Source organism: Gymnodraco acuticeps, unplaced genomic scaffold (assembly GCF_902827175.1).
Source record: "Gymnodraco acuticeps unplaced genomic scaffold, fGymAcu1.1, whole genome shotgun sequence".
Classification (NCBI taxonomy): Eukaryota; Metazoa; Chordata; class Actinopteri; order Perciformes; family Bathydraconidae; genus Gymnodraco; species Gymnodraco acuticeps.
This window is the reverse complement of record NW_022989904.1, coordinates 148,483-168,608: the sequence shown is the minus strand read 5'-3', so window position 1 is coordinate 168,608 and position 20,126 is coordinate 148,483. Positions and strand designations below refer to the sequence as shown.

The following is a 20,126-nucleotide window of genomic DNA, read 5'->3' as shown; positions in this document are numbered from 1 at the left end:
AACATTGACAGTATTTTAACTGTTTCCTTTGACCTTTGTTAATGTAGTTTAATTGTAGGATGTTTGGAAAGGATGAGAAGTTCTATTTCGTATATGGCTTCGCCCTCTAAGGCTATCGCTATTGGGTAATCCCCCTGCGCCCCCGCGCAGCACTGAAACACTTTTAGTCCACGCCCACCCGCAAGGTGGGCCCCACCCTCGGGCCTCCTTCCGGTATAAATAGGAAGGGGGCCCGGCAATCTGCTCCCTCTTTTCTTCAGCAACCAGCACAGTACTGAAGCACAGGAAATTTGAGTCATGAGCAACAACTGTGTCCGTGATTGTCCCTCATGTAAGACGGGGTATATCATGAGCTATGGTTTACACGCGATATGCGAATCCTGCCTGGGGCCAGAGCACGCGGACGCGGCTCTCAGCCAGCAGGTCGCGTGTTCGCATTGTGCCCGTCTCCCGTCAGCCGACAGGAAGCGAAGAGCGGACGCTCTAGCTGCTGCGGCTGAGGAGGACGATTGGCCCGTCCACAGGGACGACCTGTCTCTGGGGCCGAGTGCTGGGCAGGAGTCGGACGACTCCTACCCCGTCTCCCTCCATGGCTCGCCATGCGGCTCTCCCCTCCCCCGGACCGGGGAGACGGTGTCGGAGCGAGGTACGGGTTGGCGGCCGAGCACGCGGTCCCCTTCTCCGTTGCCACGGCGCTGCCACCTGGCCCCCTTCCTCTTCATCATGGTCTTGGATTATGCGCTCAGGAAGGCCATCAGTGGACGAGAGCAGGATCTTGGCTTAACTCTAACACCAAGGAGGTCGAGACGACACCCCACAGTAGTCCTGACAGACCTGGACTATGGGGACGACATCAGCCTACTCTTCGACAGCGTGGAGCAAGCACAGGAACTCCTGAACAGAGTGGAGTCAGAGTGTGCCAAGGTTGGCCTTAGGCTAAACGCCAAGAAAACTGAGGTTATCACCTATAACATCTTACCAGAACATCCACCTCTGACAACAACAGAAGGCACTGTGCTGAAAGAAGTCAAGGACTTCAAGTACCTGGGCTCATGGGTCAACTCAACCGAGCAAGATCTTAAGGTGAGGAAGGCACTTGCATATTGGGCCCTGAACGGCATGACCAGTGTATGGAACTCCAACCTCCCCCGTCAAATCAAACTCAGCTTCTTCTATGCAACGGTAGAATCTGTTCTCCTCAATGGCAGTGAATGCTGGACCCTGAAGCCAACCCTGCAAAAGTCTCTTGACGGATGCTACACCAGAATGTTGCGAGCAGTACTTAACATCAGCAAGAGTGTACATGTAACCAACAAGATCCTGTACGAGGGAATACCAAGGGTGAGCGAGAAAATTGCAGCCAGGATAATGAGACTAGCAGGACATTGCCAAAGGCATCAAGAGCTGCCAGCCGGCAAATTGGTGCTGTGGGAACCAACACACGGGCATCGGTCACGAGGACGTCCCGCACAAACATACGTGGACGTACTCAAGAATGACGTAGGAGCAAAAAGTACCAATGAACTGGCCAGATGTATGGAGAACCGGGATGACTGGAAGCAACGATGGAGGGCTCGTCTGAGGACGACCTAGAGAGACCTACCCCACCTTTAAAGGAGGCATTTATTGAAATGGATACCTGTTAAGGGAAGACAAGAAAAATAGAGAGAGATTAAGTTAAAGGGGACCTATCATGTAAAATGCACTCTTGTACGTCTTTTATACACGACTATGTGTCCCCGGTGTGTCAGGGAACTCACCAAGTGTCAGAAAATACTCTCTCTTTTCCTCTAAAAAAATAAAAGGATCTGTAACGGATCTGATTCAGACTGATCCAGATTTGAATTATTTTCTACGTCACAAAAGGGGTGCTCCGCTTAGTGGTAAATTCTCCACCTATCAGGGGAATGAGAGGTTGGGCCACGGCCGGCCATTGCCGCTCGAACACGCTGGAGACGCTGTAGTACATATGCCAGGCCTGTAAGTGGCAATGTAGTCTGCCACCAAAGTAGGGAAGAAGACTTCCCTTGCATGTTTGCCATGGGTGCCCTTCTGTTTATTCTCCGCTGTGGCTCTTTTTCTCCCTCTCTGAGGCAAGCGTTTGCGCCTCCTGCTTTAAAACAAATGAATAATGACTCTATATAATCATATGTAATAAGGGATAATGTGCAGCGACGCGGTCATTATGGGGAAAAGAACACCAATAGGCTGATCAGGAGCCCGACGCGAAGCGGAGGGATCTAGATCGGCATGAAGGCACATTATGCAATGTGCACATTATCCCGCTTATTACATGGCCACATTCTCAACAAAGTAACGATATGACTCCCAATATTAATTGAAATGCTTTTATGGATTTAGAAAATGATTTTATTGATTTAAAAAATAATTGTATTGATTTAAATTGACATGCATCCGCTAAGAAAAATAGTCCGTTGTTACCGTTTGAACTAACGTAGCAACGGCAGGAACTGCTTCGAAAGCGTTTTTGAGGAGCTTTTTGATTACAGATTTGAAAACATCGTTCCTTGCTTTAAAAGTAGCACAATTCATGATGTCAAACCTTAGAAAGTATCTAGATATCCCTGCCCTAATGTCAAAGTAACTGGCAACTGAATATGTGTCGCTGTTTGATGTCTGTCTGGACCGCTGCGTAAAAAGGAGGGTTTCTGACCCGTTACTTCTCTTCTTACTTCTATAAGAATAAAACACGGAGGACGGAGATCTCTTTTTCTCCCCCTCTTCTGACAGCCCAGCAGCTGATCTCAGAGCACGCTCCCCTCTCCTGCAGGGGGCGTGGTCAGCTGCACAGAATCAGACCCCTGCAAAAACAGCTCTGGAAAGAGCAAATAGAGGGAAATGAGGCATGGCTAAAATGCAGGATCTGTTTGGTATTTTGAAAAAAAAACTATATTTATATACTTTATACTTTATATAGCATGATATGTCCCCTTTAAGTGGAGGGATGAAGCAGAGACGCAGAGGACAGCTTTAAGGCTTTCTCACCGGGAACAAAGACCAGGAGAACAATACTGCAATCTTCTCATTCTATAAAGACAAAGTGCCAGGGCGGTTTTAAGGTCAGTGAAGTAGGAGGGAAGAATAACAAGTGAAGTCAGAGAGAAAAGAGTGAGGTGACATGTCAGGATGGAAACAAGCCCTTTTGTTAAAAAAAACAAGGTGTGTATTTTTTGAGAAAAAGCATATGGCCCATGAAATGGCAAACAATCGTACCGTAAGACCTCATTACTTGACTGCTGTTATAACACAAAGACATGACTGATTATGAAATTAAGTGTGAAATGTAATCACAGAGTACAACTAAACAGACATTTAACATGCATAAAGCTCTTGTCCTGCATACTCACATGTTTAAATAAGATAAACACAAAGAGTTTGTCAAATGAAGGTGGTTTACATTTAAAAATGCCCATGATATTAATATTCAATTTGGTAAGTTGAGATACAGTATGTTATTATAACCATTAGACATCAAAATGTTTATTTTCCCATGTGGAGTTTCTTCAGGTTAGCAATTATTGTCAAAGGGTATGATGCTTTCCTTCAAACTATATCCATATTATAGTACATATGCAAGACAACTGCCGGAGTTATTTTGAGAATTGAAATCAGCCAACAATACAACAGATATTTAAGTAAAAACATTGCAACTCACAGGTATGTGAGGGACTGGAGCCCGGTGAAAGTGTCCTGGGACAGGATGCTCAGTGGGTTATGATCCAAAATCCTGACACAGAGAATTGTAAAGATAGTTAAACATTTTGGATAAGATTTGCTTTCTCACCCAGAAGATCAACACCACTTTCCCGTCAATACGTGAAAACTACTGTACAGCCAGTAAATAACTTTTGCGTACTGACGAGAAGTGGTGTTGATCTTCTGGTTAAATAAAGCAAATCTTATCTAGCCTAGCTTAGCATAAATAGAGGAGGGGTAAAGAGCAAGCCTGGTTCTGTGTATTGGTAAAAAGGACTAACAAATAAAAATGTGATTTATGAACATGTTGTACCTTGTAGGTTGAATATTGGCTGTAGCTTAATATTCTAGCATATAGACATGATGAGAGTGGTTTTAATAAAACAATCATAAGAAGATTATTAAAGAGACCTTAGAACAAGAAACGGTCACAAAAACAAAACAGCAAAACAGAAACAACACAATTCAAAATGTCTATAACAAATGCCTTTTAGTTTTTAAGTTGTCTGTACTGAAATAAACATGATGTGAAGTAGAGCCTTATCTAACCCCAGCACCCTGCAAACAAACTACTATCTAAACTAAATCTTATTCAGTTTGGTTGGATGCCATTGAGAAAACATGAAATAACAAATAATAAAGTCTGAGAGTTGGGTCCTTAACATTGAAACCTGGTTTAGTAGACTTATAACACGACAGGCCAAAAAGAAAGTGCACCGTTTAAAAAGCTCTGGAGCAAAAATAATATAACGCACCCATAAAGCTCTTTGCCTCATTAGCTTTACAGACATTCATTTCTGTGTAGTGGTACTCAAATTGGATTTCATGGGGGAAATAAGGCATAATCTCCACAGCTGCACAACGTTTATGACTCCTTATAGGGAAGTGCTCTTGTATTTTCACACAGTGTCCTGCCATCTGCATTAATATGAAACCTCAGCAGAGTACACGACACAATGACCTTCTCGTGAGTAGGTTAATGTGTGTGAGTGTGAGTGTGAGTGTGAGTGTGTGTGTGTGTGTGTGTGTGTGTGTGTGTGTGTGTGTGTGTGTGTGTGTGTGTGTGTGTGTGTGTGTGTGTGTTACTCACAGCCACTGTAATTGATGGAGATCACTGAACACACCGGGACTCAGGGAGGATATCAAGTTTTCACTGATAAACCTTGGGTAAAAAAACAGAGACAGAGGGATGATGTTCTATTTTTGTTTATCTTATTCTCAGGGATATAACCTTTCAAGCTAAATTAATTTCATAATATAAAAGTCTTGACAATCTCTAGTTTCAGCTCTACAATGATTTGCTGATTTTCTTTGTCATATATCGTAGCAAACTGAATATCTGGGTTTTAGACCCAATGTATGTATGTTTCTTGTTTGTTTCTTTGCCATGTGATTATGTGATCTCTGTTCTGTATCTATGACTGATTGACCTGAATGTTTTATGTGTATTATCTCGATGCCCAAGACACATTTCTCCTAAGGGAGACAATAAAGCTCTATCTTATCTTATCTTATCTTAGACTTGCTGCAATTGCCATTTTTCCCATACTTTTTTTCCATTTCATTAATAATTTATCTTTTAATTACATTACATTACATTACATTGCATTTAGCTGACGCTTTTATCCAAAGCGACTTACAATAAGTGCGTTCGACCAACAAAATACAAACTTGAAGAAAACCGAATCATATAAGTACATCAGGTTTCATAGAGCAAAAACATTTCAAGTGCTACTCAACTGGCTTTAGGTAAGCCAGTCCTTTATTAGTATATAAGTGCTTTGTTAATAGTTCTATCGCTCGAAGTGGAGTCGAAAGAGATGAGTTTTCAGTCTGCGCCGGAAGGTGTGTAAGCTTTCTGCTGTCCTGATTTCAATGGGGAGCTCATTCCACCATTTTGGAGCCAGGATAGCAAACCCACGTGTTTTTGCTGATGGGAACTTGGGTCCCCTTCGCAGCGAGGGTGCAGCGAGCCGTTTGGTTGATGCAGAGCGGAGTGCACGCGCTGGGGTGTACAGTTTAACCATGTCCTGGATGTAGGAAGGGCCAGATCCATTCGCAGCATGGTACGCAAGTACCATTGTCTTGAAGTGGATTCTAGCAGTTACCGGAAGCCAGTGGAGGGAGCGGAGGAGCGGAGTGGTGTGGGAGAATTTAGGAAGGTTGAAGACCAGACGAGCCACTGCATTCTGGATGAGCTGCAGAGGTCGGATGGCACATGCAGGTAGACCAGCCAGGAGGGAGTTGCAGTAGTCTAGGCGTGAGATGACGAGAGCCTGGACCAGAACCTGCGTCGCTTTCTGGGTCAGCTGGGGACGCATCTTCCTGATGTTGTAAAGCATGTATCTGCAGCAGCGGGTTGTAGCAGCTATGTTTGCAGTGAATTGAATCACATAACGCGGAAATAACTCTATCATGAAACGTAATGGAAGCCCTAGTACACAGTTACATACAAATAAATCTATAATTTCTAACTGTGGCTTAAACTTGAAACACTTTCCTGACCTAAATGTTCTTCTATTTTTTAATTTGATATATTTTATTAATCCCCATGGGGAAATTGTTTCTCTGCATTTGACCCATCCTAGTGTTAGGAGCAGTGTACTGCCATTTTGAATGGTGCCCGGGGAGCAGTGTAGGGAATGGTGCCTTGCTCAGGGACACCTCTGTAGCACTTGGTCTTGCCAGGACTTGAACTGGTGACCTTCCAGTTACCAAGCCAAGTCCCTATCGACTTCGCCACCACCGCCCCAAAAGCCAAAGATTGGCTTTTGTAGACAACGTAATTAACATTTAAGTTTATGCATGTGTGTTTCCTCAACTATTCAGTGTCCCCAGAGCCAGTTTAGAGTCAGAACATTTTACCTTGTGCAATACTGTCAGACAAATGTGTTGCAAAAATAACCTTTTCTCTAATGCAAAAAACAAGAAGTCGCAGTCACTCAATGAATACAAACACAATTAATAACTATTCTAGCTAGAGTTTTTTAAGATAATTGATTACATTATATGAACAATTCTAATGAAGGTAACAAATACAACAAACAAATAAATCAATTGATTATTTCATGCCCTTCTACTTAGAACCCAATATACAAGACAAGCTCCTAGGAGATAATAGAAAAGGTAAGGGAAAAGTAAACAGAAAGCAAAATCTGCATTATTGTTTCAGAAATGGATTAACATTTTGAAGTGGGCAGGCTACTTACAACCTCTTCAAACTGTACAAGCCGCTGAAGGCGTGTTTGGATATGAACTGGAGGCTGTTGTTTTGCAGATACCTGGGAACAGAGTAAAATAATCATAATCCATTTTCCCTCAATGCACACTTACACAAAGAGTACGCCTGAAATGATTGTAAAAATGATAAATACCAGGTTTTTAGAGCAGAATCATCATTATCAACCACTGCAGAATAATTATTTCCCTTTTTACACTTCAGTGAGAACACAGACAGGATAATAAGGTCATCCACATCAACACAGAGGACAGAACAATCAGTTGCTGAGATGTAAAATATGACCATTAAATCACCCCTATAACTAGTGTTCAAAAGATGTAAATTGCCATGAACTTTTAAGACAGTGAATATGTTTGTGAATGTGTGTGTTCCATACTAACTAGATACTGCAGACAGCTGCTTTATAATAACTACTCAAAGTGTGGACATTATTAATTATTTTGGCACTATTATTTAACCATAACATGCAGCACGAAAGTAAATCCTCGCAAAAATAGAGATATATTCTATGCATACTCATTAATCCACTGAGTTGAAAAAGGAAACAAAAGGCAGCTTCAAGTCTTGAGTCAATTTAGTGATTACCATTTGAGCCTCATAAATTATAAAACAAAAGACACAAATACACATTTTATGTTATTATAACCTAAACCAATTTTGTGCTCCTCTCTATCTTGTCATGAAAGTTTGCAAGAGTATGAAATTAAAACTAATCTTGGTTAGGATTATAAAGTGTCATCTGTTTTACACTTTGTTGGTGTATTCATGCCTTCTTCAGTATTTATCATTAATAATGAAAGTCACAATTCTTAAGAAGATTCTGTGTGTTTCAATATTAATGCACACTTCCTTAATACACATCTAGACTAGAATGACGCAGCATAATGAAGACAGTTGAATGCCAAATGGTTCAAATGTAAACAAATACTTCTGGTTATCTGTCACTACATTTATCTTTTCTTAGTATTTATCTTCATGACGGATGAAAAACTAAAAGGACATCAGAGATGATTCGTTCCTAATACATTTTTAAATGATTAATTGAGTATTTACTAAATAACAATTGGAAATGCGAGAACGACTTGTAACCGTCACTCTAGTTGCCTCCTAACGGTGAACAGCATGACATTTATTTGACTGCAGTCTGTCTCACATAGTAAAATCATTTCAAGTATGATAAATGAAACAAAATGTCAAGTTTGCCTGGTTCACTCTGCAGCAATATGCAGTAATTTACGCAAGAATAACACACATCTATTTGTAATAATAATGATAATAATACATTACATTTATAAAGCGCTTTTCCTGGTGCTCAAAGTGCTTACAAGCAAGTAAAACTAAATAACAACAAAAGTAGAAAGTGCTAAGCTAGGAGGAATAAGGGCAAGGGGTTAGGAGTTGAAGGCAAGAGTGAAAAGGTGAGTTTTGAGAGATTGTTTGAATGATGTGAGAGTGTTGGCGGGTCTGACGTGGCTGGGGAGGGAGTTCCAGAGTGTGGGGGAGGCTGCAGCGAAGGCCCTGTCACCCCAGGTCCGGAGCTTTGTCCTGATGGGCTGCAGTAGGTTAGCTTCAGCAGACCTGAGGCGACGGGTTGGGTTGTGTCGTTGGATGAGGTCACAGAGGTAGGGGGGGGGGGGGGCAAGGTTGTTGAGGGCTTTGAAAGTGAAAAGTAATATTTTAAAGTCAATGCGGTGTTTGATGGGGAGCCAGTGGAGGTCATGGAGGATAGGGGCGACGTGGTCGGAGCGTCGGTGGAGGTGAGCAAGCGGGCAGCTGAGTTTTGGACATATTGAAGTTTTTTTAGTGTGAATGCAGGTGATCCAAAAATTATGCTGTTGCAGTAATCCAGTCGGGATGTTATAAAGTTATGGATCAGAGTTTCAGCAGCGGTTGATGAGAGGGAGGGTCTGATGCGGGCGATGTTCCTTAAATGGAAGAATGCGTTTTTTGTGACCTGGTTGACGTGAGGGAGGAAAGTGAGGGTGGGGTCGAGGATGATGCCAAGGTTACGGATGTGAGTGGAGGGGTTCACAATGTCTGACAATAAAAGAGATGAACTGCTTCACAATGATAGTGGACAATCTACAGCAAAGAAAATAATTAAATGAAAGGGGACGGATGAAATAAATCCATGAGCAATATCATATTAAAAAAAAAACACAACCACGCTAAGTGGCTGCACATACACATTGTAATGTGTGTTGAGCTCGTTTTGTCTATGATTTCAGAGATCCACATTTCTATCTGGAAATGCAAACAGTAGTAACATTTCAATGGACATTCCCTTTCTGTCTTTTGGGGTAGGAAAGGTAAAAAAAACAAAAAAAACGAAATGTATTCAACTCAAAAGGCAAGTATTAGGATGGGCTCTTATCTTCCGAACCAAACACATGTTTGCATTTGCTTGTATAAATGCACAGTATGATGATTCTTGGCCCTCTACCTATATATCAATGTGCATGTTATTAAGTAACAAACATTGAGTGTGTCTTTCGACTTCATCAGTGCTAGTTTTGCTCAGCCATTAATTCCTTTTTTGTTTTGTTTACTGTAGTGGGACTATTGTTTTCTTAACCCCTACCATAAAATCTCATCTAACAGATTCTGAGTAACTCACTAAGTGTAGAAAACACATAAATAACAGAGTTTACCAACCTAAACTGTATTTGCAAAAATGTGAAAAGTAACATAAAAATACTTACAGTCTCTCTAGGTAAGAGTATTCTGAGAAAACTAAATCAGACAACACTCGAATCTCATTTCTCCTCAGTGACCTGTAACAGAAGCCATACAATGGTAGAGTTAGGAAAGCACAACATGCATTTAATGTTAACACAGTGGAGCAATACAAACCTTATTTACTGCTATTTTTATTTAGAGGTGGCTTTTAAAGAGTGTGTGGCTTCACATTTCTACAATAATTGAAGCACCATCTGTATAAGTGAATACTTGAAAAGGTCAACCGTGTAATACGAAAAAGTTGGACCAAGACCACAGTGGAATAATACTGGACGCAGGGAAGGTGATAAAGATAACGAAAATGTAAGCGAGCTAAAATAAGAATAAATGGGTCCACAATTGATATACTGTTGTAACTATCAACAATAACAAACTCATACTTTTGTCATCCACAGATACTGCACCTGTTGACCTACTCAGGCACTCAAGCTATTTATTTATACGTTTTTAGTTTTACACTTTGAATGTCAAGCACGGAACAAGATATTCTGACTTTTAAATTAATCCTCTCTTAACTCAAGCATGACAGTTCTGTGGCTTTTAGAGGTAAAAAGGTATCTCCAGAACCACGGGACAAAATGTCTATTATAATAATTCAGCAAGCGTACAATCACTGAGAACAAAAGACAGAGAGACTGAAATTGAATTACTCACTAACAGAGCGAAAGCGGGTGGACAAATTGAAACGGTGACTATAGGAATAAGATTAAACAACCTAACCGAATAAAGACGTATAGACAGAGAAGTAATTTGCACACTGTATGCACCAAACTAACTACAAATATGATTGAAAGCTACAACAAACATCTTATTCATGTTACTGTTGATCTTTCTGAGCAGTGGGGGCTGTAGCAGAGGCCCAGTGATGTTCAGACGTCAGGAACTCAAACCGTTTCTGGGTTCGTTGGGGGCTATTGTAAAATCCAAAGCCAAGCCAAGCGAGACAGTGCCCTAAAATCAAACGGTTGAATTGATTTTACAACTAAAAAGCAGCAACTGCACAGACTATAAAGTTGGGGAGAAGCGGTGCTGTCAGCAGCGTGCAGACCTGTGCTGCAGCCTGAACATTTATTCTTGGCTGAGGACAGATTTATTTGAAAAAGATAAAGCTTCTTTTATAAGAAGAGAGCAAGGGAGTGACTTCTCTTTTCAAAGCGAAGAGAAGTAAGTGTGAAATGACCTGCTGACAATCAAAACAACAATCAAAAGGATGTATCATTTTGACTGTGAATTGCTATCAGGGTTTGAGTTTTGTTGTGTCTAATTGTGGGGTTATTTTGCTTTTCTGTTCTCCCTGGCCCTTTCTCATTTCTCTAACTCCCCTCCTCGACTCCTATCCTCGAGACTTAGTCCCGCCCACAGGAGATGCGAACGAAGGAGTCGAGGAGGGGAAGCAGAAATGAGAACTCCTCTCTTCTGAGCGGTCTTTTTAAAGAGACGTCCATTAATGATGACAGGAGGCACAGCAGCCCTCTGTCTGATGGACAGATGTGTTCATGATGAAATATATTTACTTTTAATTCATTCACAGTGCGGTATAATGAGACAATAACAGGCTACAGATGCGGACATATACACACACATATATTTATATAAATATACAATTTCTGAATCAAACAAGTATGAGAGCACTCTCATAATAATGTAACACAATCAGAGACTGGTTTCCACCCCCCCCCTCTCTCTGGTCGCTGAAATGGGGAATTGAAATTACGGGCCAAAAGTTGTACAAGTATTAAAAGTAAGCATAGGACACCAAACCAACTGAGACCCGTCTGTCCGCCGCATCTACGCACTGTACAACACACACCTACACACTGTACCACACACACACCTACACACTGTATACCACACACACCTACTGCTCCTAAAGCATAATCAGGCTACAGCCGTTGTGTATTTTATTATGTGAAGCACTAAATGGTCTTTGAAAAATATTGACTCTTTGTTTGTAGATATCTACTAAACTACAGCAAATACAGAGAGTAATGTAGGCCTGTTATACTGAGTGATATATATTATACACACTGCTCTGCTTTCTGCACGGACCTCACAGCTGTTCTCACTGTAAACATTGCGTTGCGATGAAAGTAGTTACTAATATAATATCCAAGGGATGCATGCAGAGCTGTCATTGGCTGAGATAAGTCCAGCGTGCGTCACGCCTCCACCGTTCCCGGAAATGCATCCGTGGAGGAGCCGTGGAGGATGCATCAGTGTCTCCTCGGTTAGAGCTCCTCCAGAGAGCCTCCTCGATGCTCGATCCTCGAGATGCATTTAGAGAAATGAGATGTCCTTCAACATGGCGCGCTGAAATTCATTTCCGGGTCACTACCGGAGGACCGAGGAGTCGAGGAGGGGAAATTTGAGTATTGAGAAACCTCTCTTGTGTATTGTCTGGTCCCTCTCCCTAGCCTCATCCCAATACCCCTCCTCGACTCCTCCCCTCTCCTCCTCCGGGACTTGACCCGGAAATCGATCAAGACACGCCATGTTGAAGGACGTCCCAATAGCTGAAATGCACACGGAGGAGTCGAGGAGGGGTGAGGGAGGAGGGGTGCGGGAGGAGACGAAAGGGAGGAGACGAAAGGGAGGATACACGTGAGCAGACTACGCGGAAGTGTTTTCACTACTCACGTATAAAAGCCCCGCCCCCACCTTCACAGCTGGTCGATTTCAACAGAGGAAAACCGACTCCTCGGTCCTCCGGTAGTGACCCGGAAATGAATTTCAGCGCGCCATGTTCAGTGTGCGAAAAAGTGCACGTCCCACCGTCCGGGACGTGTTATTCACAACATCGGACAAGTAGATATTTAAATTGACTTGTCCGATGGACAAGTGACGTTTTTCGCCCCTTTTTATTGACAAATTATTGATAAATTCAGCTTACAAAAGGCACAACTCAAATTGTCCGTGTCCGCCGTTGTTGTTTGCAACCGCTTTACGTTTCCTTTTTATTCACTTACGTCGTGTCGTAAAACTGTGTGAAAATGTAAAATACGATGGCGAAGAAGAAGGTTCTCGTGGCCCCAAGAGGGCAACAAAAGATGTATTTCTTTTCTAAGAAGGTGTGTACACATAATTCTCACAGTTGTAAAATTGTGTGTTAAATTAACAAGGAAAATAATTGAAATAAATTGTCAGAAAATTAAGCCTCTTAAGTCCTGAGCCTGTTTTTCAGGTTTCAGGCTCGAAAATGCTATGCCCCAAACAAATGACTATAACTTAACTTCTAAAAGGGTTATATGAATAATTTATTTTATCAAAGCAAGGTTACATCTGTGAGTTGAATGTAGAAGTGTCAGAATCAATATAGATGTTTCTGTGTCAGAGTAAATTCAGATGGAACATAGCAGAGGTGTGGACTCGAGTCACACATTTTATGACTTGAGACTCGACTTGCAGCGTTAGCTAGTGCAGCAGCAGCTAATGCAGCGTTAGCTAGTGCAGCAGCTCCCGCAACAACACCGGGGGACCTCCGGGCGAAGTTTGGGTCTGCGTCAACCCTAAAAGCGGAGGTGCTGTAGACTCAGAAAAAACATTTGTTTCTCCGAATCGAAGGGGAAAAATACAAAAGCATTGCACACAATTTAAACCAATCAATGTTGTGTAATTAACAAGGATAATCTGGTGTTTTTTAGTCGATGAGTAGTGCAGATATCACTGTAAAATAAATCGACAGTAAGAGGAATACTTACTTCCGGGTGTACAATTCTCCGTTATCCAATGGGAATGGACGCTCACATTGCCTTTAAGGGCAGCCGACACAAACGAATGCCGTGCTTTCATGAGCGTCAAATCCCGCCGCAGATGGGAATATATTGCAATCAGTTGAAAGCTATTTGCGTCCCTTTATGACGCTGAAGGAGCCTAGGAGCGTCACAACTGGACGCCACGGACACTGACCAAACGTCGCTCCTGGACGCTTAGGGAGTGAGAGTGTGTTGATGTACAGCACTTTGGCTCGACCAAAAATCGTTTATAAATGTGCTATATAAATAAAACTTGATTTGATTTGGGGGAGTACTGGCTAATTAAATCAGTTCGGAGAGAACATGAGGCTTACTGAGTAAAGATTAAAGATTCACAGGATCAAGAATATATTGTTGGGTGCGTTTCATGGATAACAACTCAATACAAAAAATTGTCCAAATTCAATTAGGATAAGGATAGGATTCACTCACTTGCATATAGACTCTTATTGCACTATTCCACTTTTTTACTTTTTGTATTTACTTGCAATATTCTTTCTGTTTTATTGTGTTGCACTGTTGGAGGAGCCTGTGACCTCAGATTTTCATCGTCATAACTACACTGTAGGTGTGTACGCATGACAATAAAAGCCTTGAACCTTGAACCTGGAACCTTGAATGTAATGAGAAAGCTAGTTTTAAAAAAAATCTTCCCAGGTGTTCGAGTAGATATGATTACTAAAAGACCGAGGGGAAACAGCCTGGTGGTCTACAAACTCAAAATACACCTTTGAGCGGCCCAAAATCTCAGTAAGAGATATTTTTCATGGCAGACATTTTTGCTGCTCATAACAGAAAAAGCACAAGTGTAATTGATTACATTAAAAACAACAGAATTCCATGTCGCTGGGTGCTTTCCATCTTCCTGGTATTGTGCATTTTGGCTCAGTGGCACGGTTCACTGCTGTGCTTTCTTTTTGCCTGACATTGACAGGCCATCAATCAGAGACGACAGCAGAGTTTCTGATTGTCTATAGAGTGGCGAAGTCCCTCCCCTTCCGGTGGACCTCCATGGGACCTTATTTCGAACAAATTATGTATTGAAGTCAATGGAGAGAGAAAGATTATCTTTCGATCCCGTTTGAATTGTGCCACGAATTACACATTTACACATTGTTTGTCAATTTAAAAGATAATTTTGCAAGTCAAAAAAAAAAAGTGTCGTAAAACTGTGAAGTAAGTAACACATTTGTTTGTGTGAAACGCACAATTAACTACATCTCTGGTCTCGCAGAACAACACACGTCACCAAGATGGCCGTCACGTTGTCTTGTCTTTGTCACTTTGTCTTGTCTTTGTCACTTTGTCTTGTCAACAAAACGATTGACTACCCTCGCTATCACCACAATGAAACACGTCCAGAAGAATGTCATGCAAAGCTGCTTGCCTGCCTTCCTTTGATTCTCTCTGAACTGCCTGGTCTTTTTAATGTTTAATGTCAATTGTCAACCATTTGTGCAGATAGCATGAAGTAGAAAAGATCGGCGATCGCCGATGCTAGCGTTAGCATTTCTCCCCCGGGCTTAAATTGTGTATTATATAATGATCACACCGGTGACAGTACTCTTCAAAGGGTTCACGAAATATGACTACTACTCTTACTGTTTAACATTTTGGGTTACTTAATGTTACTTCATATTAATAAAAATGACAAGCCTGTAATGCTAACTAACATGCTAGCTACTAGCTAGGTAACTAACTTGATCCAGCCACTCCTGGTCCTTTCATCAGACGGGAAGCGAAAGAACGAGCAAGACCCATTGCTGGTATCAGGGGCGGACTGGCCATTGGGAATACCGGGAGTTTCCCCGGTGGGTCGGTGCTGTGCGTGGGCCGGAGGGCCCAACAAATATTTTATTTAAAAAAAAAAAAAAAAAATGTAAAACAAAATCTTTTTGTATTTTCCTAAATCCTACCGGCCCACATTTGTAAGTGTTCCGGCCACTCCCTGCGCAGTGAACGATCAAGAGTGAGTGACTGAGAGACCTAGCTGGCAGTTGCTTACAGATGGATAAACAAGCTCCAAAGCGTAAAGGCGTTTTTGTATAGTTTGTGTATACAGTGTATACAGTATTGTGGCAAGCCCTGGGTTCAGAGGGAGGGGCTTGCATAGGGGAGGGGGGGGGGGGGGGGGGGGGGGGGGGTTGGCAGGGAAACGGGGTTCAGGGGGAGTGGCTGTACCCGTAGGATAGAAAAGGGGGGAGTTTGATTGATTGATTGATTGAAAAGTTTATTAACAGCTTGTATATTGGGTACAGTACAGTACAGCTCAAAACATACAATTGTTAAGGGGATGCAGACCAGAGAAAGACTTTCGTCTTGTTTAAATCAGGGTCCCCCATTTCCAATTCATCATGTCATTTAAGACATATAAGACATATTTGACATACAGATGGCTTATTTACAATTTACATACAGGTGGTTTTTTTACATACAGATTGCTTGTTTACAATTTTCATTTTAGATTTCGTTCTAATACATCCTAACCGGACATTTAAGACATACCAAGTCTACAGATATACAGTTAGTAACAGAGTCTAAAATGCGAGTATATACATAGATGGGGGGGGGGGGGGAAGCTGTCCATTGAACGACAGGTTGAGATTTGTACCATTACCGGGGCCAGTTTTGCAATGCTCTCCCCCGAAGGTGCTCTTTAAGAGAGGTTTTGAAGGTAAGTATAGTTTTACTTTCCTTTATGACGTCTGACTCAGAGGTCGCGCGGCTGTGGAGAAGAACGTGTTGCCCACATTCTGTTACTGAGTTTAGGCTAGTTAGCTAGCAGGTTTATTGTGTTGGGTGCAGTCACTTTTGCCTCCACTTGCTGTTCAAATAAATGTTGAAAGAAAAAGTAAATCTGTTTACAGTTCTGTTTCATATGGGTGTTGAGAGATCTATCCATATATTTAGTCCCTAATTTTGCTCTCAAAGTGCACCAAATTGACGCATTTAACTTCAACATTTAAAAAAAAAATCTTCCCGGGGGAGCAAGCCCCCGGACCCCCCTAGAGGAGGTAAGGTCTACCACCTGCCCACACCCCCTGTTAAATTGTCTCACCCACATTAAGGATGCTTCCTATGCCCATGTTTTATTCCATGTGTCAAGTCAGGCAAATTGGGTCCAAATGTTATTGCATCAATGATCTGTTAACATTAAAATCACTAAATATATGCTGTAACTATTTTTGCTCTAACTCAAGGGCTCAGGTGATTACTATATGAATAATTGTCCAAAATAACATTAAATGCATAGAGTTTTTTGTTTTTTGTTTTTCGTCACCGGCTGGCCGATACATGCTGCGCATTAAGTGGGCCTGTCTGTCAATTAATCCCTAGGCCACTTTTTCCTCCCAGTCCGCCCCTGGCTGGTATGATAACAACCTGGTACTAAGCACACAGGCATCTTGTTAAAATTATCTTATCTTTGCCAGCGCCATATAGATAGATTATATCTATATGGCGCTGATTTGAGCTATCTCTTAGTGGAGGAAAACAATTATGACATCACTTACGCGACTCTGGGATTTGTAGTCTTTCTAGTTGCGTATTTTTCATAGTCTTATTTCAACAGTTTTACGACAAACTGTGACTTTTTTGACATGGAAATTATTTTTTAAGATTGACAAACATCATATGTGTAATTCATGGCACAATTCAAACGGGATCGAAAGATACGTTTTCTCTCTCCATTGACTTCAATACATTATTTTTCCAAAATAAGGTCCCATGATGAAAAATACAAAAATGTATAAGAAGGCAAACATAGCTATAGACTAGAGGTAATCTGATTTTGGTGCTTTTCCCTTTAACAGGGGTCTAACAGGATTACATCTTTTGACAATAAAAGCCTCTGCCTCTACATCTCCAGGAACATAAACAACAAGCTGAAAACTGCATTGCTGAAGCCAGATTCCGGACTAAAATAGCTTTGTGAAAAGAAAAAAAATCCAAGCTTTGAAGAGATTTCACTTTAAACTCCAACGGGTAGTCACACACAAGTATACAAAGACTGACACACACATCAATACAATGAGAAGACACTTACAGCCAGGTAACGTTAGGAGAGAGCCGAGGAACATCCTGCAGGTTGACCTCCACACACACCACATCTGTCTGTTTGCAGTCACAACTCTCCGGATACTCCTGCAACACTACACACACATACACACACTTTAAACATGCATTCATGGTTTCTTATTAAAGAAGGTTATTACAGAATGTTACAAAGTGATACAAGTGTTCCTTTGGGAGACAACATGAAACATTTGATTGTGCAGAAATTATTTTCATCATCGAACAGTTGTTGAAATTGAAAATGCCTGTTACTTATTACCAGGGCCCTACAGTGATATGCTTTATGCTTCTTGTGCTTTTCTCTTTTTTACTTTAGTGTGTTATAGGTTTTTGTGCATGTACAGTAAATGGTCTGCAAAGGCTAAAATCCCAAAGTTCACGACCGAGGGAGTTTCTCTCCCCCACTGCCTGAAACGCCTCTATTGGACTCCTTGGTTTACTTCTGTGACATAATAAAATCACTATGTAGCACTGCAGCTCTACAACATATTGTATGTGAGGCTAGGGGCCTGGAAACCTCTAAGTGGTTAACCAATCACAACAGAGCTTGCCAGCTAACCAATCAGAGTGGACTGAGTGAAAAGAGGTGCTGCAGCACAGGCAGTATGAGAACAATAAATACCTTTTTGAACATTAAAGCATGTAAACATATCACACAATACAAATATTAACCTGAAAATGAGCATAATAGCGCCCCTTTAAGTATTTATGGTTCAAGCTTTTACTTTATCAGATGATGATCCTCATATCTGAATGTATATGTAAGGATCCTTATTTTATCAAAGCAATAACAGACAGATATTCATACAAAAGTAAATACTTAAACACATTCAAGCATGCATATTGTTTACGCACACACTTACAACACTCATTTAGGAGGTACTGTTCCACATGTTTGGCATCCTGTAGTGTACGACCAAATGAGTCCGCCCAGCCGTAGTTGTCCCCTGCAAAGCCAAACAAGGACAATAGTATCTGCACAGACAGATTACACCCAGTGACGATCACTCACACGGATGGTAAAGGCTACAGAAATGTGGTAGGCACAAGATAATCCTTCATCGAGGCATATTATCTTGTTCATTTATTGCAGTTGGATGAGGTTATGATTCATTTGAATTAAGAATAAAATGTGCTTCATAGGAAATTGCAGCAGTTGATCTAAAAATACTGCTCTGACATTATTTCATTACCTTTCAAATTATTTAAAATGTAACTGCACTTAAGGGATGTAGTTTGATTGAAAATGTTGTTGAATTTAATAATCTAGTTGCTAGAATCAAGGTAAATTGTACTAAAACATAACTCCAGGCTTTTGACATAAAGATATTTTACTTAGAAAAGTAACTGGCATTTCACATGCCTGTAAACAGCAATGAACACGTTCGCTACTAAACAACAGAAGCTTATAATAACTACCCATAACATATAACATCTGAACGAGGCTTCGATCACATGTAGATGTTGTCTAATAAAAGACAGATTTTGCACCAAAGGCATTAACCAGAGCCTGACTGGAGCTGTCAAACATGTTGTCCCCGACAGGAAGCCAGCACATTTGTTTGCACTCCAACCACAACCTCCCTGAGGCTGGAGGCTGCATGTGAACACACACTGAACAAAAATATAAACGCAACACTTTTGTTTTTGCTCCCATTTTTCATGAGATAAACTCAAAGATCTAAAACATTTTCTATATACACAAAATAACCATTTCTCTCAAATATTATTCACAAATCTGATTAGACAGCATGATTATTGCACAGGTGTGCCTTAGGCTGGTCACAATAAAAGGCCACTCTGAAACGTGCATTTTTGCTTTATTGGGGGGGTCTGGGGGGGTCCGAAAACCAGGCAGTATCTGGTGTGAGGGTTAGGGGTAGGGGTAGGGTTAGGGTAATGTTGTGAATCGAGTGGCCCATGGTGGTGGTGGGGTTATGGTATGGGCAGGCGTATGTTATGGACGACGAACACAGGCCACTCAATTCACAACATTACCCTAACCCTACCCCTCACACCAAATACTGACTAGTTTTCGGACCACCCCAGACCCCCCCAATAAAGCAAAAATGCACGTTTCAGAGTGGCCTTTTATTGTGGCCAGCCTATGCACACCTGTGCAATAATCATGCTGTCTAATCAGCATCTTGATATGCAACACCTGTGAGGTGGGATGGATTATCTCGGCAAAGGAGAAGTGCTCACTATCACAGATTTTTTCAGATTTGTGAACAATATTTGAGAGAAATGGTTATTTTGTGTATATAGAAAATGTTTTAGATCTTTGAGTTCATCTCATGAAAAATGGGAGCAAAAACAAAAGTGTTGCGTTTATATTTTTGTTCAGTGTAGATAAAAGCTATGAAGAGTCACTGGTGATAATGAGAAGATGTGATGGATGGTTGTTCCTCTTTGCTTAAGGGTCAAAGCTTTGGGGTTTTAAACTCTCAGAAAAACAACTTTTTGTGTCATAGTTCATATGGTGAAATATTGCAAATGGTGGGTGAGCAATCATTTTGTCAACTATATTGAAAGGCAAAATGAAATTGATCTCTGTTCTGTAAAAAGAAAAGTAATAATCAGCCATGCTCGCTTAACGGCTC

At 41.3% G+C, this 20,126-nt stretch overlaps 1 protein-coding gene across 3 annotated transcripts in view; it reads right to left on the bottom strand.

Moving 5' to 3' along the window:
- The window catches only part of rxfp2a (relaxin family peptide receptor 2a), an 80,842-nt gene that overhangs the window by 47,715 nt on the left and 13,001 nt on the right, over positions 1 to 20,126 (bottom strand). For all 3 annotated transcript variants that reach the window (XM_034207328.1, XM_034207342.1, XM_034207336.1), the window contains exons 3-8: positions 18,387 to 18,470; positions 17,495 to 17,600; positions 9,661 to 9,732; positions 6,927 to 6,998; positions 4,808 to 4,879; positions 3,677 to 3,748 (exon numbers count right to left, since the gene is read on the bottom strand). In XM_034207328.1, coding sequence (XP_034063219.1) covers positions 3,677 to 3,748; positions 4,808 to 4,879; positions 6,927 to 6,998; positions 9,661 to 9,732; positions 17,495 to 17,600; positions 18,387 to 18,470 — 478 coding nt within the window. The remainder of the gene's footprint in view (positions 1 to 3,676; positions 3,749 to 4,807; positions 4,880 to 6,926; positions 6,999 to 9,660; positions 9,733 to 17,494; positions 17,601 to 18,386; positions 18,471 to 20,126) is intronic.